The sequence below is a fragment of the Lithobates pipiens genome, unplaced genomic scaffold, assembly GCF_037356315.1.
Source record: "Lithobates pipiens isolate NorthernLeopardFrog02 unplaced genomic scaffold, aLitPip1_a1.2 Scaffold_25, whole genome shotgun sequence".
NCBI lineage: Eukaryota > Metazoa > Chordata > Amphibia > Anura > Ranidae > Lithobates > Lithobates pipiens.
Genome location: NW_027507787.1, coordinates 168,177,476 through 168,204,734, shown reverse-complemented (window position 1 = coordinate 168,204,734; position 27,259 = coordinate 168,177,476). Strand labels below are relative to the sequence as shown.

At 41.5% G+C, this 27,259-nt stretch overlaps 1 protein-coding gene across 1 annotated transcript in view; it reads right to left on the bottom strand.

Annotated features, from left to right (window-relative positions):
- Positions 1 to 26,743, bottom strand: part of LOC143930642 (transient receptor potential cation channel subfamily V member 6-like) — a 53,575-nt gene extending 26,832 nt beyond the window's left edge. Inside the window, exons 1-2 of the mRNA XM_077455136.1 lie at positions 26,252 to 26,743; positions 638 to 735 (exon numbers count right to left, since the gene is read on the bottom strand). Of these exons, the coding sequence (XP_077311262.1) occupies positions 638 to 735; positions 26,252 to 26,382 (229 nt within the window). The 5' untranslated portion in view covers positions 26,383 to 26,743. The remainder of the gene's footprint in view (positions 1 to 637; positions 736 to 26,251) is intronic.
- Positions 26,744 to 27,259: the final 516 nt, after the last annotated feature.

Sequence of the window (27,259 nt, the reverse complement as noted above, 5' to 3'; positions counted from 1 at the left end):
TGTGCTCTTGCGGCCACTGTCTCAACATCAGTGGTCCCTGAGCCATGGCAGTAATAAAGGCCTCCCCCTATAGGTCAAGCTCTGCTATAAGGTATGTGACAGTTATATGCTGAAGAAGACCTCAAGGATAATATGCTGAAGAAGACCTTAAGAGTCATAATCCGTTTTAAGCTTTCCTACTTCTGTGCACCCAACCCAGAGGTCTTCAAGCAGCAAAGATCAGATTTCATAACAAGTGAATCCTCCTAGCCTCACCTGTACCCTCAGTGAAATACACTGATTGGGAAACATAGATGCTGGAGTGGAGACCTCAAAGTCGGCTTAGATGCACTATGCTGGGCAGCCTGGGCTCCACATAACACCAGTAATAAGCAGCAGTTACATGAGTGACCATCACTCCTTGGGTATAGCCTCCAGCCATCCTCCTGTCTACACATCTACCCATTTCTGTCAATACTTGACACCAAAATGTACCATGAGTGTGACACATGGAGGTAGCGGATTTCCCTCGACCATTTATTCAGATTGAATAAATTGGGCACGCCCGAAATTTTATTTTATCCATTCAAACTGAGATGCAAGTACAGTTTGCAGCTGTAATAAGTCACATAAACATGCATTATAAAGAGCTACTTACCTCTGACATACAGGTCAGTGCTGTCACAATCCAGCAGTTTCTTCATTGCCCCTACGTCATTCTCCCTGGCTGCATTGAGCAGTGGACACTCACTGATCCTAGATACAGAAAATAAAAATAAATGTATAATTATAAAAATTGATCTATACAGGTTAATGTGCTATTAATGCTGAACTCCAGGCAAACAGATGAAAGTGATTGTAAACCCACAACTTGTAAAAACAACCCACTCCGTTTAAAATAAAGATGAAAGGCAAAACCTTTGCGTATAGATAAAAAATATTTGCATTCCTTGGAAAAGGTGCAACAATAGATCTAAAGTCTCCACAGATGGTAGCAAATACAGGCTTTTCAAATCAAAACAAAAACACTGCGCTATCAAAACCAAAAAAGCAGCCAACACTAAAAATGTATATTTTATTTCAAATAACATATGAAAGATAAAGTGTTGCGCTAAAATGAAAAACATGTGTACAGATCAAAATTAGTGTCTATCACGTGTATGACCCGTGTAAATTACCTGATATAAATAATCGCAATTATTAGCAAATAACACAAATAGTTAAGCAATTTCAATGTGAACATATATATATAAAAAAAAAGGAAAAACAAAATTGAGTGTTCCTTGGTGAACTCAACACAGTCTTTCCCAAAGAACGATCAAAATCCCCCTTGGTGCAATAAAGTATGAATGTCCTCCAATCCTCAGGGTTAGAGAGTGCAAACACCCTTGTGCCGATACCACCACCTTAAACGGATGTAGGCCTACTGAATATCTCTAACCCAAGCGAACATATGCTCTAAAGGGTCAATCGCGCTTTAATCTGAGGCGACTGTAGAACGCTCAAGTCAACAAGCACTGGAACCTGGGACTCGATGATGGAAAGCTCTTCCAAAACCAAATTACACACGAAACCAGTATCCACCGATCACAGAACAGTTCACACTCCCCAAGAAGAACATATGGGATGAAAGGATAGGGCCAAATAGCGTAATTCCATAAAACAATACAATTTATTAAAAAGATAATCAACTGCTTGAATGCAAGTTTGATAAAGCGCTTTCACATAAAAATGGCAGCAGTGGAGTCCCCCCCAATGCATTTCGTCTGCTTAGACGTCGTCTGGGGTGTCCCCCCACTGCTGCAATACTCACTTTTATAGACAGATGATGCCAATAGTTGAAATTCCCTACCCTGTCACTTCCGGTTTGGGCCAAAATGGCCGCGTGGCTTGCGTTTCAAGCCTCGTTTTGGAGCGCAATTTCTAAATCCCACCTTAATATTTAAATTTGATTTCCTATAATTATGATCCGAAATCCATGTGTGGCGCCTGATGCCCCTTATCTTTCTGTGCGTTAGTGGTTCTGCTTAAGTAGTGATTCCTTATGTCTCCCATGTGGTACATTGCTGGACCGCATTGCAAAAGGGAAATGACGTGACTTGCCATCCGTATGGTGACCCGGAAGTGACGCGACTCTCCGTTCGTCGTCACTTCTGGATTATGTCAATGTGGAACGCAAACAGAGTGGCTATATCACCATACCGTCTGCCCGCGCTCCCGGAAATGACGCAACTTCCCTCTCAATGTCACTTCCGGACCTATATATGTTCACATTGAAATTGCTTAATTATTATTTGTGTTATTTGCTAATAATTGCGATAATTTATATCAGGCAATTTACACGGGTCATACACGTGATAGACACTAATTTTGATCTGTACACATACGTTTTTCATTTTGGCGCAACACTTTCTCTTTATATGTTATCTGAGCAAATACAGGCTTACCAGACTATAATGACCACCTTAAAGAGTCATAACAACATGCTACGGAAGATGTCACATGCAGGGTGGAGCATCATGCCGATTTCATTGTGTGACCTGAAGTGACCTGGAAGTTGTCCATTTGCTGGGTTGTATGCATTCTCAATGTCCCATTCACTGAATGAATTACAAGTGCATTTTCTTTTAAATTTAATATCTGCTGGATGATTTTACATTGGGCATTTGCTCTCATTTTCGTTATGAGCTAATGTGACTGGAAGCTGCAGTTGGGAACCCCTAATATATCTGGCTACCTGCGGACTCCAAGGAGGAGTGGGGGAGACACAGTAGACATGGTACATCATCACATATGCCTTAAAGACTTCTCTTTGACTAGGGGATCATATTGCTACCACCTGGTGGAGGCTTTGGACCTATCATTGAAAGTGAAAGAAAAATCCCATATTTTGGATTGTGCCCAGAAAAGTAATATAGGGAAAACCTAAATGGAGGGCACTAGTTCTGGTGACCTTGGGGCAATGAATTGCCTTAATTAGCAGAGTCCCCCCCCCCCCATTTTGGCTATGGGACAAGAAGTGAAGGTAATTCTCCCCAATGGGGCACTCAGATCCAAAAAAAAAAAAAAAACCCTGACGGGTTATAACCCTCCCTTACTCTATCCAAAATGCTTTTGGTTTTACTTTTATTGTGAAGTCACCTGCATTACAGAATAGGAAAAATCTTGTCTAAATATTTTGGTGCCCATTGTGGCCATCCCTGAATGTTGGTAGGTGTGTCAGTAGCTGACGGTTCGCTAGGAAATGAGATTGTCAAACTGAAAACACGTAAGCAGAATTCCAGAGAGTCCTGGCTTATATATCATTGTAAATATAGACTGTGTAGATCAAGAGATATATTCAATTAGAGTTCAGGCCCCGGTGAACTCGCATGCAAATGTACAACATAATTGCTAGATGTAGAGTCCTATGCAGGTATATCTACTGCAGGAACATGCTTATTTCACTAGCTAGGTACATCATTCTGCGATCTTGCTGGAAAAAAAATAATAAATTCCAAGGGAACTGGTTCTTTTCCACTCCAATCTACTTTCAGCCAGCCAACATTCTTCTGGAAGTTTAGATGGGCTGAGAAAGTCAAAATTTTAAAAAGCTAGGAAGATGCAAAAGGACACAGAGTAAACACAGCTCTGTGATTATTTATAAATCATTATACAAAGGGACCCAATTCCACCTTAGTATATGCATCAATAGGAGTAGTTATTTAGATTTACAGAAGAAGGCATCTATGTTGACTTTATTAGGTACCCAGAAGAGATATGCTCTGTTCCTTGGGGTCGGAATGTTTTTTCTGGAGCAGTTATTGATGGGAATACCAGAGTAGAAAACAAGTCCTCTATAAAGAGATTGTGGAAAATTGAGAAATATAATATAAATTATATATATATAAATATATATATATATATATATATATATATATATATATATATATATAAAAAAAATCGCCTCTCCATACCATAGCTCATATTGTAAATGATAGAACTGATAGGCATGAGGTTTAAGGCTAGGTGTTGTTATGAAATTATGCCATTTGAGCTACTATATTGAACACAAAATTTGTAAAATGTTATTTTAATCGATTTGTAGTGAATCTATAAAAAAAAAAAAAAAAAAAAACTGTTCTCTCTTGTTCTATAGTAGTACCTTTGTTTGTGACTGTTTGGCTATGGATATTGGGGTGGTGGTACAGGGTAACAACTTTAAGTTATAAAAAGGACATAAAAAAAAAAAGTATATGAGTTATGTACAATGCACAGTCATGTATTGAGATCCATTTCTTAAAAAATTAATTTGGAGTTGGCTCAAAGGGCAAACTGTAGACCAATACATCCAAACTGCAGACGAAAGATATGTGGCAATGAACTGTAACCCAACTAATTGTACATAGTTCTGTTCTGGAGTATCCCACTCAATCCCCTCAACCCTGTCAGGGTTACTCCACAAATAAAAAAATAAAAAAACACCCCTAGCAGCAATTGTGGGTGTGGCCAAGTCTGTTCGTTCAGAAAGTCCGTCGGCCCTCTGCCGAAAATGTCCGTCGGTAAGACCGTCGGACCTAGTCCGTCAAAGTCTGGTCGTGTGTACACGGCATCGCAGTCGGTCATTCTCTTCCTGGCCAATCAGGAAGTGGTTCCTGAAACCCATCACCTGATTTGCTGAAAGGACCGGTGACCCTTTTGGATGACTAGGAGGAGGGAGGAGACGCGATGGATGCTGTTACCCGTAGGAGTGCTGTCCGCCCACTACCTAGACGGGGTGCGGGGCTGGATGATCGACTGACCCAAGAAAAAAAAAAAAGGGGAAGAAGAAGAAAAGGGGGGGGGGGGAATGGGGGAAAGAACACACACACACACACACAGCCACTGACCCCTAGACTGTTCTTTGAGAAAAAGAGTGACTGTGTTTCTTCTGGGGAAAAAAAATAAAATAAAAAACACCACACGAGACATGGGCAATTTCCAGCAGCTCCTTCGGGTAGCGCTGCATTAAGAAGAAAGGCCATCCAGTGGTGGCTCAGCAAAGCTGCATTTAAGGCGTGTAAAATATAATATAAAAATGCTGGAGATGAAGAAAGATGCCTAAAAAGAGAATTCAAGTCTTGAAACTGTATCCTTCAAACCTAGAATAATGTCATTACCCTCAAGAACGCAACTCAACAACTGAGATCTAAGGCATTCCATTATTAACTTCTCAACTAATTTCTTCCAACTCCATGCAGTTTATAAACCATAATGCATTGCTGGCAGCGTTCAACCTGCTTGCCTTTGTGACACATACATTTTTGTAGATCCATAGTCAACATTATTAATCCAATTGCTCTACTCAGCTCTGTAAAGATGTGGGCAATGAACACAGCACAATGCAGATCTTTTGCCTTTTGTTTACAAACTGATTAAAGCAGAAGGAGGCCCAGCATCCGAATATGCCATGCCAATTACACCAGGAGTAATTAAGTATGAAGCAGCTCAGACCGGTTTCAAGTAAAAATGTATTATAATAATTATAGAGCCATCACCACTTAAAACAACATGTTTGTAGGCCAGCAACGTTAGATCAGGAAAAAAATAAAAATAAATAAAAAAAGGTGGGGGGTTTATAATATAAATTATTTATGATGCGTAATGGATTTCTAGTGTGAAATGTAACAATTCAAAATGAAGTGAGAATATTGTCAGTATACATCTTGTTCCCATCTGAACGATGACGTAAACTTTTTAGCCGGAAACTGTTATTTGGAATGACATGAAAAGTATGTAATTTATTACATGTGGAATTATTAGATTTTAAGTGCAGCAATCTCTGGACTTTTTCTTTATATATGGCCTTTGGGAAGGCTTGATCGCTGGCACTAGGATGTATACCGCGTGCCGTCTACCACACCTGTGAAGTTTGTCTATGTCTCTTTAATATTAAGTAGGATAATTTAGTCATACCTCCTTTCCATCTAAAAACGGTCTAAACAATTTGTTCAAAGTGAAAAAGGACTCTGGCAAGCAAATAGGTATTGTTCTGAAGTAGTAAATAAGTTTGGGTAGGAGTAGCATCTTTAAAGCTGCCACTCTCCCCATCCAAGAAAGTTCATAGGTCGAAAAAAAAATATTTTAAGTTGTTTTTTATAATATCTAGTAGGTTTGGAAAGTTGGCTTCATATGTAGGAAACAATAGAGTGACTCCGAAATATGGGATGATTTTAATCGCCCATTGAAAGGAAAATTGTTGTTCAAGTTTGTCTATTTGTTTCTATGGAACATTTATAGTCAATATACATGACTTAGTGACATTAAGCTTGTAGTACGACTCTAAACCATATTGTTGTAGTAGCGAATGTACACTGGTCAGAGAAGAAGCCAGATTAGCAAGTGTGAGAATTACATCATCCGCAAAACATCTTGTGATTATGGCCTGCTACATCTATCCCCGTTATGGTGTTATTACTTCTAATGGCCTCTGCCAGGGATTCCATCATAAGGGAATAATTATATACAAAACAGGCATTCCTGGCGGGTACCATTTGTAATATAAAAACTTATCAGATATGGCATTGGACGTACAGACTGTGGCTGAAGGTTTAGTGTACAATGCAAATGCCGCTGAGCCCACATTTTTGAAGGGTTGCACCGAGATACCACCACTGTGCCCCATCAAAGGCCTTTTTGGCATCAAGTGTCAGGATCACTGTGGGCTTTCCAAGTTTCCACCATTTTCAAACGATTGCACAATCTCAGTGTGCCATCGGGGTATTTCTCCCTTTAACAAAGCCCGCCTGGTCTGCTTTCATTAAAGAATGGGTTATTTTGTCCAATCTATTTGCGAGTATCTTAGCATATATCTTTAGACATGGGGGGGGTAATTACCCATTTAACAAAGATATGGGTCTACATTTTTGCTGGCGGTCCGGCTTCGTCCCCGGTTTCAGCAAAGCTATAATGGTAGCCTATAACATTTCCTCGGGGAAAGACGCAGATGAGGCAAACCTGCTGGGGGGGGGGGGGACCCAATGGGTCTGCATTTTTTCTGCTCCCCACATTGCGGTTTTTGTTTTTACTACTTATCACGTGATTTTTATGGATTAATTGTCTTTATTTGTCAAAAAATGTCTTCAATAAACCATTACTGGTTGTATTTCACCATGAGAGGTGTTTTTTATATATTTTTTTTCTCCTATGGTGAGTGCCTCTGAGATTTTTGGGTGTCAAGTTCTACAGCCGTGCACGACTTGGAATGCTTGTTGACCCTCTTCAATCGGAAACCAAAAGGGATTCCGGCCGCGGAACCTGGAGATGAACCATCATCCAGCTGCCTATACTCGGGTGGAATGATTGGAGTCCCCCATAAGCTTTTATGACACACTACTATATGGTGGATGTGTCCAACTCATCTGGTAAGAGTATCCACCTGCAATATATACTTCAGAATTTGATTCATAGAACGGTCTAGACCTGAGAAGGTTGGGAGCTCTTCACTTTGTGTGTGCCACTTGAGAAATCTTACATGTTCCACTATGGGAAGTAGTCCACCTTGAAGTTTCGGTGGACTGGCTTCATGGTTGTGGATATTTTCCGGGGACTTTAGTGGACCATTGTTTATCATTTATTTATTTTTGTATACACACCTTCAGGTGCTTCTTAGGGTCCAGAAGAGAAGAAGAACAGAAGAAGAACAGAAGACAGAAGACCGGGCCACCGCCTGTAAAAAAGAGCTAGAAGAAGGCGCAGTGGCCCGGCAAGAAGAACCAAAGAGGGGGACAAGACCCCCGAAGTCGGAAGAAGAGAGCGGCAGCGAAGAAGAATGCCGGGCTCCTCCGCTAGTAAAAGAGCTAGCAGAAGATAGCGGAGGAATCCGGTGAGAAGACCCCGAAGACGGAAGACCCCCGGAGCTGTGCAATAAACTATTTTAACCCTGTGTTGTGTTTTTTTTGTACTTTTTTTTCCCCCACAGGTGAATGGGTAGGGGTACATTGTACCCCATACTCATTCACATAGGGTGGGGGGGCCGGGATCTGGGGGCCCCCCCTTATTAAAGGGGGCTCCCGGATTCCGATAAGCCCCCCGCCCGCAGACCCCGACAACCAACGGCCAGGGTTGTCGGGAAGAGGCCCTTGCCCTCATCAACATGGGGACAAGGTGCTTTGGGGTGGGGGGCCACGTGGAACCCCCCATGTTGAGGGCTCGCGGCCTAGTACGGCTCAGGAGGGGGGGGGGTGCTCGCTCGTCCCCACCCTCATTCCTGGCCGGCCAGGTAGAGTGCTCGGATAAGGGTCTGGTATGGATCTGGGGGGGACCCCCACGCCGTTTTTTTGGCGTAGGGGGTTCCCCTTAAAATCCATACCAGACCCAATACCTGGTATGCTCTCAGGGGGGGAACCCACGCCAATTTTTTTCCATAAATTTGGCGTGGAGTTCCCTCTTGAGAGCTGATAATTCTGTCAGAGTCACCTCTGTATAGACGGAGATCCGACTTGGAGGCGACCTCCATTGAAATCAATGGGTACCGGTTGCCTACAAGTTGGATTGAAGTAGTACAGGAACCTTTTCTGAAGTCGGAGCGACTTCAGTAGTGTGCATTAAGACGACTCTCATTCACTTACATTGATTTTTAAACGTTGTCCGACCTGAGGCGACTAGGTGCGACCTGAAGTCGGATCCGAGTTGCCCCTGTGTGAACGGACCCTTAGCGCTGCACTTATTTTATTTATTTACTCTAAACTTTGTTTGTTTGCGTGCTAGCAGCTTGGCTGTGTTTAATCACAGGTGTTTCTTATTATTGATTTGTATGTTTATACATTGTTCACTATTTATATCTATTTTTAGTTTAGCGTGGTGCTTTCCCCTTTATATAAAAGTCTGCTAAAAGTATATGTATATTTAAAAGAGATGGTTGAAAGGGTCATGGGTACTGTGAAATTGAGATTCAGAATATTGCTGAGTAAGTCATTTGTAATGATTTATTATTACCTGTAGGTGCCAGCGTTGGACCAGAAATGAAAATATCACATTCAGCTTTGTAGTTGTAAAGTTCTCGATCAAGTATGGCCAGCTTGAATTTAGGAGGGTTTCTTCATAGCATTCCTCGAGTACAGAAAAAAAAAGGGGGAGAATTCAGTGTGCGAAAACATTTGCAAGGTCTCAGCTCCATTTGACCCAGCTCAGACATCCTGGTGTCATGGAAAACCGAGACAGAGGTACACACAAATATCTGTACAGCAGGGCTCTCATCGAGTATTCACAGATTGCCATTCTTGAAGGAGCCTGTGTAGTGAGGAATTAGAAGGGGCATTTTGCATCTTCCTTCCACAGCAAATCCCATTTTATTGCAAGTGACAGGTCTTCAACTGTCATGATGACAGAAGTGCGGTTTTCTCTTTTTATGGAGAATTTTTGTAGGAAATCCCTATGCGTATGGGATTTTGTGGTTTTGAAATAGTTTAGTGAGGGTTGCAAGCTTCTTGCAGGCCATCATGGTATATTGAGACAAATATGCAGCTTTTTCAGTATTCGCAGAAGGACCTGGAAGTGAAGGATTTTGCCTAGCATATAGCATGAGCTCATCTTGAACATGAAAAAAAGTGGATGCGAGCAATAACATCCCTGGGGATGTCCCCAGGCAGGAATTTTGGGAGACGGTGTGCTAAGTCCACCATCATTCCCTGTCAGGGGTGTCTGGCAGTACAGTGGCAATACATTTTTGGACATTGCCTAAGATCAGCTGGGGCTACGGATTCGTTCACCTCTCACAGTTTGAGGTTATTCCTGTGTGACCTGTCCTCCAAGTCGGCAAGTTTGTTTTTGATGACCTGGACATCTTTCTCTGACTCGTTATATGCATCCACTAACTCATTGTGGGCTGTAGCGAATTCCCCCATTTTGCCCTCAATGTGATTGACCCGTTCCCCTATGGCTGAGACATCAGTTTTCAATTGTGAGATGCAGTTCAACACATCTCTGTGCAATGAGCCCCGAAGCGCAACAAACATGTCCCTCATAACTTTATAGCTCAGTGGCTTCCCTGTGGTGGGGAAATCACCAATCTTTTCCACAAACTCCCTGGTGCTGTCCTTTGAGAGATCACGATCCCCCAGCTCACCTACATATTTCTGTGCTGATGATAGGCTGCTGATTGGGGAGGCTCCAGGGGATGATTTAGGTTTGGCTGAATTGCTGGCTGCTCGGATGCTTCCTTGATGCTGACAGTGCCGCGAATCGGAAGCCGCAATGCCATCTTGTGGCCTTGGTGTGCTCACAGAGCAGTAAAAAACAAACAAACACACAGTGAGTTTCCGCAGATCTTTCTTAGATTTGCTCTTCCACAATGTTCCTCAGGGTCAGCAGAATGCAGGGAACCAAAAAAGAGCCTCAGATGCTTCCCCACGTCGCTGGATGGCAATGCATGCTGGCAGGTCTCTCTGGAGCCCTCTCCTTACACAGCCATCAACTCAAGCTTCCGCCCACGCCCCCCAGAGTTTTGCAATTTCACATGTGCATAAGTTTAAGGCTTGATAAGTTTGGTATTTACTCAATGCAACCCCATGTTTTAAAATTGTACCAGCACAATTTTCCTGCACAAAAATTGTGCAACAAATTTTATCCATCTCAGGTAAGACAAGTATTGAACGAGTCACTGTTTTTGTAGGTAATAATAACTTTTGTTTCCAATGATTTTTATTCAGAAAAATGTTAAGGTATACAAAGCCAACATTCTCTATTGTATCAAGCAACAGTCAGCGGTTATACACTAGGGTAAAAATACACTGTGCATTGATAGTTCTGAATTTGGAAGCTGAAATTTCTCCTGAAGAAATAGTTTTGACAAAAAAACATTATGGTCACAGAAGTCTGCTATTCAAAGCAAACCTTTGTTGCCCCACCAAGCAAAGTTTTGAAGGTGAAGGCCAGAGGTGAATGAAGGATTACCAAGTAGTGGAGCCAAGGGGGTGTGTAAGGATTTAAATCCATGCATAGACCGTAATCTGTCCCATAGGTTCAATGAAAAATGGTAGAGTTGGGCAAAGCATAACCATTCTGTCCTTAGCCTGCATTCATGCTAAGTGCCTTATCTCCTTATTGGGGTATAGGTACGACTCCAAAAGACATCTAGAGCAGCCTGGAGTGTCATATATGGTAGCGGATTATCTGAGCCAACTGCGCCACGTAGAAATATCTAATTAGGTCTGGTACACCCAGGCCCCCCCTCAATTTAGGGGCGTACAAGGCAAATTTATATTTCTAAAAGGTGCAATTGTGAGAAAGCATGAATCAGATGTAGACAGAAGTACAGTTAAATCACATTTGCTTAATAAAAGTAAACAGAACAAACATAGTCAAAACATAGCCAAAGTTCGGTAACCAGAATGGATATTCAGACAAGCCAGGGATCAGCGTAGTGGAACAGCAAGCAGAATCTGGAGCCAGAAGGAATGTCAGCCAAGGAAGTCTTTAACAGGAATGCAGGAGATCATCTTGGTCAACATCCCAGAGACTAAGGCAGAGGTCATCTGGGCTGGACGGCTTAAGTAGGCAGGACAGACGAGCAGGATATCATCAACCGGTAAGATACTGTGGAGAGATAGGAGCTGGCAATTAGCTGACAGCTGAGCGGCCAGCTTAGAAAAGGAAGGGCTGGGCCCAGCCCTGACAGATATTGACATGAATTTTTCACCACTTGTCGGCAAAAAGCCATGCAATCCAGACAGACATACGAAGACACCAAAACAAATACATTTATATATTAAGTTAAGCTATGTGTAATAAAATGGAATGACACAGCAAAAAAAATTTAAAATGTATTGAACACATGAAGAAAGGGAAGTTCAAAAAGCATGGAAAGACAAGATACCAGCTAAAAATCTAATAGTGATTAGAAAGCAATCTTGCCCCTGGTTCAGTCTCAACTGACGGCCTATAAAAAGGTGTCTCATTACCAAGGTGTCACACAAACATCTCATGATGGGTAAAGGCAAAAAGCTCTCTCAAGACCTTTGCAACCTTATTGTTACAAAACATACTGATGGCTTTGGTTACAGAAGGACTTCTAAACCTTTGAATGTTAAGCTGAACATGGTTGGGGTCACATCTGGAAGTGGAAAGAACATAATTTCACTATAAACCGGCATCGACCAGATATTCCCCACAAGATTTCTGGCAGGGGAGTAAAAAAGAGTTAAAAGAGTTTTCCAAAGAGCCAAGGACCACTTGTGGAGAGCTTCAGAAAGACCTGGGATTAGCAGGTACAATTTTGTCAAAGAACACACAAAGTAATGCACTCAACCACCATGGCCTGTATGGACATTCACCATGCAAGACTCCATTGTTGAAGAAAAAGCATATTGAAGCTTGTTTAAAGTTTGCTGCACATCATTTAGACAAGCCTGTGAAATACTGGGGGAATATAGGCTGTAGATGAGACCAAAATTGAACTCTTTGGATGCCATAATACACACCAGGTTTGTGTCCCCTTGATCTTTTCTATTATTCATTTGAATCAGGGATGGAGGCACATATTATCATATGTATACCTCATTTATAGTCCCAAACCTTTCCCCTTCCTCTGTTTGTGTCAGGGCTGGGCTCAGCCCTCCCTTTTCAGAGCTCAGCTGTCAGTTAATTACCAGCACTCATCATTCCACAGTGGCTCACCTGGTGATCATTCCTGCTTGTCAGCCAGCCCCTTCTGGTTATTTATGCCATGGTTTCTAACAGTTTGGAGGTCAAATGGCACTGCACATCACCCCAAAAACATCACCATACCAACAGTGAAGTTTGGAGGTGGGAATATCATGGTGTGGGGCAGTTTATCAGCATATGATACTGGCAAATGTCTGCAGCACCCTTTAGTGTGCTAGAAGTGGTAGTGATTAGGTTTTTTTTGTTAAAGTGGTTTGGTACCTGAAAATGAAACTTCATGTTATTAAAATCAACAGATAGCATACTTACCTAAACGAACCCTGAACAAAAAAAATATATATATTATTTACTTACCTTTTATTTCTGATGTTTCAGCTGACTTCCGGGTTGTCCTCCCGTGGGAGTAGGCGTGGCTATCGTCCTCGCAATGGTCCCTGGGAAATTTGTAAGCTATTTCCCAAGAATCCATGGGGGACAATGAAATTGCGAAATCTCGCGAGATTTCGTTAGGACGCCGGTCACGTGACGAGGGCGTGTACGAATTTGCCATTTTTAAAGTGGGCAGGCAGCTGTATCTGCCATTACCACTATTGCACACTGAGCATGTGCAAGATGGAGCGGAGCATGCTGGGAGCCAGACGTCATCATATACCAGGAAGTAAATGCCTGTGGGCTTCAGACGCCCACAGTTAAAATGGAAAATGCCAGAGCAGGTTTTTATAAGTCATCCTGAGGAAAAGATGCGTCGTGCCGGGGGTCAAATAAACGCCGGACGTGGATGCCAATCGAAGGTAGCACTCGCCCACCTGTGACACAGGTAAGAAAAAAAAAAAAAAAGAAAAAAAAAAAAAAAGAAGAGCGGAATCCCGCTTTAAGTGTAGTTAAATTCCAGGCTTGGCTGAGCCAAAATCACACCTGAGCAATGCATGCAATTAGTTCCTCCATACAGGAGCCTGTGTCTTGAAGCTGACATTACCAACAAAGGGATTTTGTACAAAGTATTAAATACATTTCATGTAGCATGTTCAATAATTCTTCCCTGTGTCATTCCATTTTATTACACATGACTATGTCTGAATTCACTTGTTTTAGTTTCTTTGTATGTATGGATGGCGTGGGTTGTTCCCATTGCCAACATGTGGTGAAAATTGAATGTCAACAATAGCACCTTTTTATGCACACACACAAATGTGTAGATTGCAACTAGATCCTTTTTTTCAGAATGTGTCAAGGAAATAATTAACTTTAAACTTAATGAAAAGTGGCTAATCGGAGGCTAAACAATCTAAACACACAAGGCCAGTTTTAAACATTGTAATACAATTCAAGCCCTAGAAAAACAACAATGAGATTCCACCGAGTGAATTTATTACATAGTCAGTCAGGTTGAAATAAGACACAAGTTCAACTAGTTAAAAAAAAAAAAAAAAAAAGTTATTTTGATGGGACAGCAAATTTACACTGTTATACAAGCTGTACACTCACTACTTTACATTGTAGTAAAGTGCCATTTCTTCAGTGTTGTCACATGAAAAGTTATAATAAAAAATATTTACAAAAATGTGAGGGGTGTACTCACTTTTGTGAGATATTGTATATATAAAAATCTTTACTAAATAAAAATAATAATATCTTAATCATAATTGGCCCTTATTAGCTCCTTCTTCCCCTTCACTCCTTAGCTACTATTTTCCTACTGGGGTTTTCCTCCATTTTTCTTACATTTTTTACTTTTTAAAGGGTTTATTCATTTTTATAATGTCACAAAAAAGCACACAAACATAAAATTGTTTATTTGTTAAAAAAAACAAAAAACGTTGCAACGCTTTAAAATTATACTAAAATTATGATTCCGGTATAAAAAACAGGAACATTTTTTTTATATTATCTTCAGTAATACTGTTTAAAAAATAAATAAAGTACACCCAATCAAATTAGAATATAGTGTTCTTGATTGTCCATGAATTACATTTAAATCCATTTATCAAGACAATATATCACAAAAAGAAAGCCTTGTTTTAATTATATAAAGGAAAAAAAACTAGCCAATAGCAGAAAAGTACATTTTTTCTGTACTGAGTGTATAGGGGTGAGAACTAAAGTGGTAAATAACTCAAAACTGGAGCAATACTCACAGAACAAAATATAAATTTAAAATGTATCCACCCCCCATAAGCCAGCACCACATAGTGGTCAAAACAGTGCAAAATTTACCATTTGCCGTAAGAACATGGCACTTGACACAATATTCAAATGGTTGTTCTCAATAAACCAGGAAAGTTATAAGGGCCGGTGTTAATCCAATCCTATAAAACACAAAAGAGCTGAGGTTTATTACTCCAACCCCAGTGGCCCTGTGTAAGGGTTTGCGTGAAATCAAGCCATGAAGGTTATAAAGGGTTATGATATTGTTCTTGCAGAACTAGAGTTCTCTTGCCCTACATACCAAATCACCAGCTGATTGCACAAAGAGTTGGAGAAGGTGACAACACAGATTTTATCTCTGTGGTATTTCCAACAGGCCGTTTATGAGCTTATTTACGAATGGATTGCAAGGTCCACCAATCATCAAGCATCCTGCAAAGACTTGGGTTGTGGCCAGGACCTTTGTGGTTTATAGGGCATTCTATAAGAATTCTGAGGATTATTTTTAGCTTGGTTAAATTGGGTCTGCCTACTGACTAGTGTCCATGGCCAGGGTTAATAAACAAATTAAAAAAGGGTACTAATGCAGGAACAAAGATGTATTACAAAAAATATAACAGAATCAGATGTAGTATGCAAAATATCAAACGTGTGTAAAACCCTCAACACTCCCACTGTGCTACAGAGTTAGAATAGTCAATGTCAATCTTGACCAACCTTTCCCAAACTTTTTACTCCAGAAGGACCCTTGAAATAATGTTTAGGTCTCAGGGAACCCCTGATAAGATTAGCCTATCAGGAGTCATTTGGAAAATGCCTCTTACGGTTGTGGTGGCAAGTTGGAGGAATGTCCTCCTTTAAAAGGGGTGGCCAAAATTGACACCCTTTGAGCCATGCTGCTGGCTCTGCCACATGGTGTTGGACCTGGAACTATACATGCACCATCATGTTTGAGTTCAGTCAGCCACAGCTCAAGGAAACCCTAACCACCTCTACTGTAGAGGAACCTTATGGTTCCACAAAACCTTGGCTGAGGTCCATCCAGCCCCAAATATGACTGGACCTATGGCTTAAAAGAAGGGAAGAGTGAAATTCCTCCTTTATTTTTTCCCCCTCGCCTGCTTATCAGATGCTGGGCTGTGCATATTTCAGCAGCCACTGCCAGGTCCTGCACTGCCATGCTTCTCTGATGTCACCAAAAGCCGTGCATGTCACCCCTTTCACTAACAGGGCAGAAGTGGACTTAGTGGCGTGTCATCAGAAGGCTATGCCAGAACCCATAAGAGCCAGCATAGCCTTCCAATGATGCTCCACTCCTCCTCCTCTAGTGCATGGGGTGACATGCATAGCTCCTGGTGCCTCCTGGGATATGAACGTCACATAACTCCCAGGAGGCCCTGGGGGCACTATCATAATTTGCCTATAGTCAGCGTTTATCTGGCGCTCCAGATGGAGTAATCTTTAGGGGTATAGTCTGTGGCTGCAATAGCTGGATGGTGATGTATCCATAGAAAGGGGTATGAAGGGTTAAAAAGGAAGGCAGCCATCCTTCAGAGTGTGTCCAGAACTCTAAGACCTATAAAAGGTAAAAACAGGGAGGGGGAGGCGCCGACCTGAGTGTAGTATTAAAATGATGACTTTAATAGGATAACATAAAAAAAAAAAAAAAAATAATATCTTACAAGATGATTGAAGATGCATGCTCGTCATAGTAAAGTGCAGTCCTGGCATTCCACATGGCTCTGTGGGTCCCACCGCTGTTCCAGATAGCTGCATAGGATTAAGCAGCTGGCTGGAATGGATCACAGTGTTTCTCTGTTTGGACCTAGGCAGGGCTGGAATCTTGTCAATCAGGGCTGCAGTGGTGAAAGGCTACGCTGTCAGAGTCTTGCTATGCCTCATGGGAATTGTAGTTCTGCAACAGCTGGAGGTCCACTAATTGCATATCCCTGGGCTACGCGCTCAGAGCTGACTGCTCCCTTCTATTGGCCTGCTGCCCTCGAGAGAGAGATAGAGATTATATATATATATATATATATATATATATATATATATATATATACACACACACACAAAATGGAGAGCATGTGGGATGTGGCCGTGGAACTTCCAGCAGACCATCAGTAAACAATAAAATTATAGCACGGGGCAAGGTGACAAGGTGAAGCAGAAGTTAACAGTCTCGGATTGACATAAAAATATATAAAAAATACAATTTGTAAATATTTTATTAATTTTCTTCATGTGATAACACTGAATAAATGACACTTTTCTACATTGTAAAGTAGTGAGTGTACAGCTTGTATAACAGTGTAAATTTGCGGTCTCCTCAAAATAATTAAAACACACAGCCATTAAGGTCTAAACCTCTGGCAACAAAAGTGAGTACACCCCTAAGTGAAAATGTGCAAATTGGGCCCTGTTAGCCATTTTCCCTCCCTCGTGCCATGTGACTGTCAGGGCTGGCTTAGCCCTTCCTTCTCTGCGCTGGCCGCTCAGCTGTTGGCTAATTGCCAGCTCTCTTCTCTCTCCACAGTTACCAGCTCTTCCTGATGATGCTTGTCTGACCTGCCTACTTAAAGCCTTCCAGCTCACTTCACCTCTGCCTTCGCCTTGGTCACATCCCTAGAAACCATCTCCTGCGGTTTGTTTAAAGACTGGCTTGCTGACATCCCTTCTGGCTCTTTATTCTGCTTGCTGTTGCTCTACTTGGATCTCTGACTTCTGGCCTGGCTGACTACCCGATCTGGTTACTGGACTCTGGCTATGCTTTTTCTATTTACCCTTTTATTTTTATTAATAAACAAGCGTGATTCAATTGTACTTCTGTCTCAGTCTGATTCATGGTTTCTGATTGTAACTCATTAGTGTTACAAGGTCTCAGGTGTGAATGGGGAGCAGGTGTGTTAAATTTGGTGTTATCACTCTCACTCTCCTACTGGTCACTGGAAGTTCAACATGGCACCTCATTCCAAAGAACTCTCCGAGGATCTGAAAAAAAGAACTGTTGCTCTACATAAAGATGGCCTAGGCTATAAGAAGATTGCCAAGGCTCTGAAACTGAGCTGCGTGGCCAAGACTATACAGCGGTTTAACAGGACAGCATCCACTGAGAATAGGCAAAGAAGTTGAGCGCACATGCTCAGCGTCATATCCAGAGGTTGTCTTTGGGAAATAGACATATGAGTGCTGCCAGCTTTGCTGCAAATGTTGAAGGGGTAGGGGGGGGGGGGTCAGCCTGTCAGTACTTAGACCATACATCACACACTGCATCAAATTGTTTTGCATGACTGTTGTCCCAGAAGGAAGCCTCTTCTAAAGATGATGCACAAGAAAGCCTGCAAACATTTTGCTGAAGACCAGCAAAATAAGGACATGGATTACTGAAACCATGTCCTTTGGTCTAAAGAGACCAAGATAAACTTATTTGGTTCATATGGTATCAAGCGTGTGTGACGGCAACCAGGTGAGGAGTACAAAGATAAGTGTGTCTTGCCTACAGTCAACCATGGTTGTGGGAGTGTCATGGTCTGTGGCTGCATGAGTGCTGCCGACACTGGGGAGCTACAGTTCATTGAGGGAACCATGAATGGCAACATGTACTGTGACATACTGAAGCAGAGCATGATCCCCTCCCTTCAGAGACTGGGCCGCAGGGCAGTATTCCAACATGATAATGACCCCAGACAAACCTCCAAGACAACCACTGTCTTGCTAAAGAAGCTGAGGGACTGGCCAAGCATGTCTCCAGACCTAAACCCTATTGAGCATCTGTGGAGCATCCTCAAACGGAAGGTGGAGTAGCGCAAGGTCTCTAAAATCCACTAGCTCCGTGATGTCGTTATGGAGGAGTGGAAGAGGACTCCAGTGACAACCTGTGAAGCTCTGGTGAACTCCATGCTCAAGAGGGTTAAGGAAGCGCCATAAAATAATGGTGGTCACACAAAATATTGACACTTTGGGCCCAAATTGGACATTTTCACTTAGGGGTGTACTCACTTTTGTTGCCGGTGGTTTAGACATTAATGACTGTGTGTCGAGTTATTTTGAGGGGACATCAGATTTACACCGTTATACAAGCTGCACACTAACTACTTTACATTTACAAAGTGTAATTTCTTCAGTGTTGTCACTTGAAAAGATATAATAAAATATTTACAAAAAGGTGAGGGATGTACTTACTTTTGTGAGATAAAAAAAAAATGCAATTTTTATTTTTTTCTAGAAACTGATACACATGGAAGTATTTGAAGCACGATTCTCTTCTATATGTATAGAAGTCTATTGAAGAGGTTAACGATGTATGAAGGGCCAAGCAAGTAGAAAAAAAAAAAAGGCAGTTAGTATGAATGTAAACATGAAGAGGTGATGGAGGGGGAACAGGCTGTAGTGTAAAGAATTGTTAATAATAAACATTAGTTGATGCTGTGTTCCCCTTAGTTGGCATACATCCTCTACATGCAAGTACCACCAAAAAAATTCTAACAATAGCTCAGCGGGGCTTCCCCACAGGTGTCCAACCCCATGTAAATATCTCTCCATTCTCCTAGAAGTGCATTTGTAAGGTCAGGCACTGATGTTGGACAAGAAGGCCTGACTCGCAGTCTCCACCCCAACTAATCCCATAGGTGTTCTTTCAGGTTGAGGTCAGGACTCTGCAGACCAGTGAAGTTCCTCCACTGCTTATCCATGTCTTTATGGATCTTGCTTTGTGCACAATCATGTTAGAACAGGAAGGGGTCATCTACAATATGTTCCCACAGTTAGGAGCATGAAATTGTCCAAAATGTCTTGGTATGCTGACGCCTTAAGATTTCCCTTCACTGAATAAGGGGCCAAACCCAACCCCACACCATAATCCCCCCTCCACCAAATGATTTGGACCAGTGCGCAAAGCAAGGTCCATAAAGACATGGAGGAACTTGGACGGGCATGCACAGAGTCCTGACCTCAACCTGATAGAACCCTTTGGGATAAAATTAGAGCAAGCCAGACCTTCTCGTCCAACATCAGTGCTTGACCTCACAAATGCGCTTCTGAAAGAAAGGTCAAACATTCCCATAGACACACTCCTAAACCTTGTGGACAACCTTCCTAGAAGAGTTGAAGCCCTTATAGTTTTAAAGGGTGGGCCAACTCACTATTGAACCCTACAGATTTATGTCTTGTATACACGATCATATTAGCATACGACGTTCGCATGTTGTTGTGTAAAACTAATAATTGAACATAACAGTGCAAAATGTGCTCTACGAAAAGTGATTTTTGTTGTACGATCCTGGAAAAAAAAAAAAAAAAAAAAAAAAAAAAAAAAAAAAAAAAAAACTTTCCGGTATACGTAGCAGAAACAATGTCAAATACGGGTGACTCCTGTGTCTGCCCGGCCTTTTGGCTATATTCTCCCATCTCCTTCTGGGTTATTTTTGTGTTTCCGATCATGCGTGTTGTTAATCTATCGATCTTTAGCAGACGCATACTGTGCACGATTGTGGTACAATGGGCTATCGTCCAAGCAAGGTTTTCGTGTTTGCCCCTTTGGATTTTATTGCACGGAATGTCATGATCGTCTGTTGAAAGCTGTGTACTAACAATCGAACGATCAATCTGAAAGTGATTTTTATCATCCGACAATCTGATCATGTGTACGAGGCATCAGGCTGGGATGCCATGAAAGTTCATGTGCGTGTAAAAGCAGGCGTACTTTTGGAGAATATTATAATAAAATATAAACAGCAATTCTTCGCCTTATCTTTACAATCATCTCCAGATTTCTCAGGTCATCAGCTGGTAAAATTGTTGCAACATGCCAAAACGATCAACAGGAGAATTCCGTTTACCTTACAGGAAGTCAGGTGATGCAGAGTGAGTTCAGAGAATGGCATTCTGAGTTTTTTTAAAGGATGGGATAGATAGATGCGATAGATATTATATAAATATTATATAATCACACACATACAGTTATAAGTATTGGGACACCTGCCTTTACACGCATATGAATTTTGGCATCACAGTCTTAGTACGTAGGGTTCAATATTGAGTGTTGGGACAGAAAGGGGCCATTCCCAAACTATTCCCACAAGGTTGGGAGCATGAAATTATCGAACATGTCTTGGTATGCTGACGCCTTAAGCATTCCCTTCACTGAAACTAAGGGGCCCTAACACAAAACACCCCCACACCATAATCCCCCCTCCATCAAATGATTTGGACCAGTGCACAAAGCAAGGGCCATAAAGACATGGATGAGCGAGTTTGGGGTAGAGGAACTTGACCGCCCTGACCTCAACCCCGATAGAACAACTTTTGGATGAATTACAGTGGAGATGGCAAGCCAGACCTTCTTGTCCAACATCAATGCCTGACCTCACAAATGCATTTCTGGAATAATAGTCAAACATAGACACACTCCTAAACCTTGGACAGATTTCCGAGAAGAGTTGAAGCTGTTATAGTTGCAAAGGGTGGGCCAACGCAATATTGAACCCTATGGACTAAGACTAGAATCCCATTAAAGTTCATGTGTGTATACAGGCAGGCATCCAAATACTTTTTGGAATAATATATATATTTTTTATTTTTTTTCCCCATTCATTCATCTCATCTGTGTTCATCCAGCAAACCGGTGTGTAAATTCATTCTATGCAGATAGGGCAAAATCGAATGCTCTCAAACTATAGTCTCTGCAGATTGAATGTATGAATTTAGAAAATGCTGCATTGAGGCCATCTAGCATCATCTATTGGTCCTAACAGCATCCCCCCTCCCCCCCGCCCCCACACTTTACAAAATTCGATATACAGAGAATATAGAATAAGACCATTTGATTTTGCCTCATTCACACAAAACAATTTCACATGTAGTTTCGATTTGATGTGAAAAGGGTAGGGCAGGTATGCTTCCCAGTCCATAACAGGGTTATGGACTGGGAACTCTGATGTGAAAGAGGGGCTTCTAATGTCTAATCTTTCAGCTCACCACCATGCTGCCAAAGCCACACTGTGGTAAAGATTGGGAACTGTGACTTCATTACAAAAATGGAATTTTAGGTCACAAATTTGAAAGAGTTGAAGGGAGAGTCTGACAACTAATGTAAAGGGGGGGGGGGGGCAAGCAGATTATGCTAATGTGAATGTGTGGGGGGGGGGTGAACTGATGGAAAAATGTGTGGGGACCGCAGACTGATGTGAAAAGGTTGGGGGGGAGACACTGATGGCTGTACTGTGGAAAGGAGGGACTGAGGGCTTTTGATGTGATTGGGGACCCCATTTTATACTCAAGATTATTTTCAAAGGGTGCAGTGAATGGGGGGGGAAAAAAAAAAAAAAAAAAAGGGGGGGGGGGGGGGTATAGAAACACTGCTGTATAAACCAACAGAAAAAAGTCCCATTCACAAAGCAAACTACGTCACCCTTTAGCGGCCGCTCCCCATATCAAATATAAACCCATCACATATGAAGTAAGAGCAGCAAACTGAAAACTGTAGCCATGGATGTACTTGTTTGAAATTCATTGTGCCATTGTCAAGTATCAAGTCCACAATAGAAAGGGGCAGTGTGCTTAAAAAGTCATGAGAAGGGTGGAACAGACGTATCCAGTCAACGTCCTAGACCGGTGATGGCGAACCTTGACAACCCAGATGTTTTGGAACTACATTTCCAATGATGCTCATGCACTCTGCAGTGTAGTTGAGCATCATGGAAAAATTCCAAAACGTCTGGTATGCCAAGGTTCGCCATCACTGTCCTAGAGCATCCCCAACACTACCATTGGCATTCCCCCCATAAATAACCAAATCACACCTGAATAGGTTTCAATGGCCATAGTAATCGTCAAACAAACTCGGACTCAATCTCTGTATCTGCAGAAGTATTACATATATTGTGCCCTTAGAGCAATAAACCGTCTTGGGGGACAGTCTCCATAAAATGTCATGTCACCGGTTGACTGCAATGAATGCCACACCGAAGACGGGTCCCCAAATTATTTTACACCAATACCACTATGGCTGCCTTCAAAGACCCTAAACTACCCATTGGTTGCTGTGACTTCTAAAAATGTGGTGACCATACGAGCAAAGGATGTGCGTGGGAGGTCCTCTTTTCGTGTACAGATCACAAAGTGGGCTTTCAACGCTTTTACCATGAGACCATCTCCAAAGCCTCTCCCAACCCACATACCACCACCTAAAGAAGGTAACCTCTGAATAACCTGATACTAATCACTTAAACTCAGTTCCCTAGCTTTCCTCTTCACATTGTCACATTACTACTGCACCTACTTGTTAGATTTTCTTTTGCTCTGGGTGTAGAGTTTCCACCATCCCTGTTCCAAGTTTCCAGGTTTGAACACCTGCTGTTCCCATTATGAGGGGTTCCCACTATCCTTGTTGTGGGTTCCCCAATCTGAAAAACCTGCTGTGGCCATTATGAAGGGTTCCAACCATCGCTCCACTGCGTGTCCTGGTCTGCATACCTGCTGTGACTATTATGAGCGATTCCACACATCTCCATGAATAACTGCTAGATCCGCATACCTGTTTCCATTATGTGGGGTTCACACTATCCCTGCACTGAGTTACTGGTCTGCACCCCTGCTGTGCCAATTATGAGGGGCTCCCCCCATCCATGTGCTGAGTTTCTGGATCCATACACCTGCTGTGCCCTTTATGAGAGGTTCCGACCATCCCAACTGGACTTTCTTTTATATTACAAAAATGTAAAAAAGGAGGAAGAGGAGCAGGTGCACCCAAAACTCCAAAGTATACAGGAACAGAGTAGGGAATTCTAGCAGGGAGGTCTTGCTTTTGGAGTATCAAAGACACATAAGAAGCTACGGGCCAGCTCAGCCCATCAGGCTCTACAAATACAAAGTCATCTTTTGGCCAGAATCACCCTCTAAAGTCCACTTTCCAGTAGTCATCATTCCTTTGATGAATTTCTGGGTCTGCACACCTACTACAATTTCAATTATGAGGGTTTCCCATCATCCCTGTGCTGAGTTCCTGCATTTGTACACCTGCTGTGCCCATTATGAGGGTTTCCCACCATCCCGACTGGACTTCTTCATAATATATTATGAAAAATGTAACAGGAGCCCTCAAAACTCCAAAATACACAAGAAAAGAGTTGGAGTATTGAGGACACATAAGAAGGTAGGGGCCAGCTCAAGCCATCAGGCTCCATCTACAATAAAAATGACACCCTTGGACAGAAGAACCCTTGCCAGGAAAGTGAAAAAACAGAAAAGTGACGGCAGAAATAAGACCAAGTAGTCCATGAAGTTTCCCCCTTTTTTTTTTTTTTTTTTCCCCTCATTAACTTTTTGGTTTGCGTATAGATCTATGTATAGAAAAACATAACAGCTGTTTGTATTGAAGCCAATCAACAGATCGACTTCAGTACAAGAAGCCTTCCCATAGATGGATCGTAATTTGGATGGTTCCTGTTGAACCGGCAAAATTTTGATCCTTCTATGGCCAGCCTTATATAAATTGTTATGACTGATAATTTTGATCAGGAATAGGCCCTGTGATGTGAGAACTGTGGACACAAGCAATTAGCGGTCAGTGATTACAGCATTGTTCCCTTGTAGCGTACTCTCTAGGCATGTTCAGTAATACAGCGTATAAAACAATGGAGCATAAAGTGGAGAAACCTACTGATAATATGACCCTATCAGTGAAATCTGTTAATTAAGTATCATTGCTGGTTATGCAAGGAGTCTGCAGCCCAAAAAAAGAACTTGTCTATATTCTATAAGGATTCATTTATCACAAAATTACATACAGTACGTGTGTATTATACAACTTATTATAGTCTGTATAAGGATAACAAGACTAGGTGACTAAAAGGAGCTGTTAGCAAAATTGTATTACTTTGATGGCATTTTTTTGCAGCAGCATCTTAAAGCTTACAAACATCACTCCTTAGTGGGGCTTTGTGCTATATGTTGTTACAAGAGAACGTGCGCTGAACTAGAACAGCCCCAAATGTATTGTCAAAGCTTGAGCTCCGTTCACACTTGTGTGACTGGTCATGCAACTTTGGACCCCAAAGTCAAATTTACAAATTTTCCACGTTTTCCAATGTTAACCCCTCATATGTGTGACTTAAAATTGCAGCAACTTCAAAGTAGTTCCTGCACTACTTTGGTCCAACTTTCATGCAACTTGGGAGGGCCATAGACTTTAATGTTAACCCTCAAAAGTTGCATGAAAGTCGTACCTGAATGTTTTACAGTGCAACAGTTGTCCGTTATTACTGGTCAAAGCCAAAGTGGTATCCAAGCTGCACCAATCCAAAAAGTTTTGTTAAAATTGCACTCCAAAGTCGGCACAACTTTGGAGTCGTACAAGTGTGAATGGAGTCTTAGCCTAGGTTTCCACTATTGCGACTTGAAGCAATGCCTTTAACCTCAAGTTGAATCAAAGAAGTACAGGGATTACTTTGAAGTCACACAGATATGAACAGTACTCATTGGAAATCATGGGTTACAACTTGTCATGCGACTTTGCACAAGTGGAAATGGAGCCTAAATTGAACAAGCTGAAGTTAGAAGCTGATTGGTTACCATGCACAGCTTCACCAGTTTCTGAGAGCTCCAGTTTTAGTTAATCTATGATATATCGGAGGTAGTCTGAGCTGAATGGATGCAAGTCCCATAGATCCAATATGGGTCCAGAAAGCTCCTGCAGCAAAAAAAATTGAATGGAGTTGGATTTCACAAAAGTCACTTTCATTTCATTCTGCTCCAATTCAGCAGACCACCCACCTAAACACAAAAATGCAGCCACATGACACTATACACATGCAAAAAATGAATCGGCATGGCGCATTCAGTATCATTGCCAAACATGAACCAGTGAAGAGAATGGGGCCACGCAGCAGCCACCCTGCAACCGTATGCAGTTGAAGCGTAGTCGGTCAGCATTTTGAGATATAAAACAGGCGATTAGGAGGCAACAGAACACTTCTCCCCCACCTGTAAAATACCTGAAGAAAAGCAATCCACCACGGATTGGATGGCAATAATCACTGCAAGTGTGAATGACCCATTACAGCTATGTGGATTCCTAAATTATAACATGCAACATTTACTGCAGCCAACATATATAAAAAATAATGTAAGCTGCCTTATCCAGTAGCTGCACTCTAGAACATAAGTAGAATGCAGTTTTGTTTTTCTTGTGCAACGAGTGCCATCTCGTTATCTATCACTAAAATGTGAAAGCAGCAGCTTAACCTGCCTAACAATACACATGCAAAAATACACAGTGATGAATGGAAAATAGGACTTTTGTAAGAGTTAGAGATTAAGACAACTTTTATCCAGAATCCAAAGAAGCACATGAAATGCAATACAATTTTTTAACACACACGACTGCAAATACATACGTGGAATAAAAAGAAAAAAATAAATCTTTAAAAAAAAAAGAAATAAAACTACTTTTTTTTTTTTACAGGTTAAAATACTCATTGAACAGAGTAGATGTATAACAGTTACTCACCGCTTCTGCTGTAGCATGTGCACAAGATCCAGTTCCAGTCCCTCGGGTGCATGACTTTGAATCTGGCTTTTAATTCCATTCCAGACATTGCTGGGGATGCCTGAAGTCTTTTTACACTGAAATATTCCCATTGCTATTCCTGTTACACTTCTATTGACTTACTCAAAGACTTTAATGAAGGACTTTAATTAGCATAATTAAGTTGAGCACAGAAGCATCTATTAAATATCAAAATTAACTTTTCTAAAGAGTCCTGGCCCGGGTTGTAACTCTGTCTGCTAAAACTTACTACAATGTTTTAAAAAGCCTAAGAAATAAAATAAAAACTTTAACTGAGACTTGTAAAATTGTAGCAAATAAATAAATAAAAAATTGGATCTGATTTGGGCAGTCAATAGTTGTATGACTCCCTTGGGATGTCTGGGATCTACTCTGTTTCCTCTGGGAGACAAGAGTGACACAGGACAAGATGTACAAGCAAATTAAAAAGAATTGTCCTCTGCTGTAATTAAAAGTAGGCTGAACCCGGGGAGGTTACCTGTGTGTGCGGAGTACACACACCTCCTTACACAATTAAAGAGATAGACCTTCTGTTTACCAGCAAATGCCGCTGTCCCTATCAAATAGGGGGGGGGGGGGTTTAGGAGTGGCATGTTTGGTTGCCAGAAAGTGTTGGGGGCTGGGATGCAATACAATATGGTGAAATAAGACTGAAAAAAGAAAAAAGTACCCACAAATACAACACAGTGAAAAAAAAATTAAAAAACAAAAACAAACTACCTACTAATACAGCTCAGTGGAAAAAAATAAGCAAAAAACAAAACAAAACAAAAAGAAATTATCCATAAATACAACACAGCAAAAAAATAAAGTACCCACAAATACAACAGTGACCCCCCCCCCCCCCCCAAAACAAAACAAAAAACAAACAAACAAACAAAACCAAAACAAAAATACAACAAAAAGAAAAAAAAAGGTACAAAAAGAAAGTACACACAGTGAAAAAAA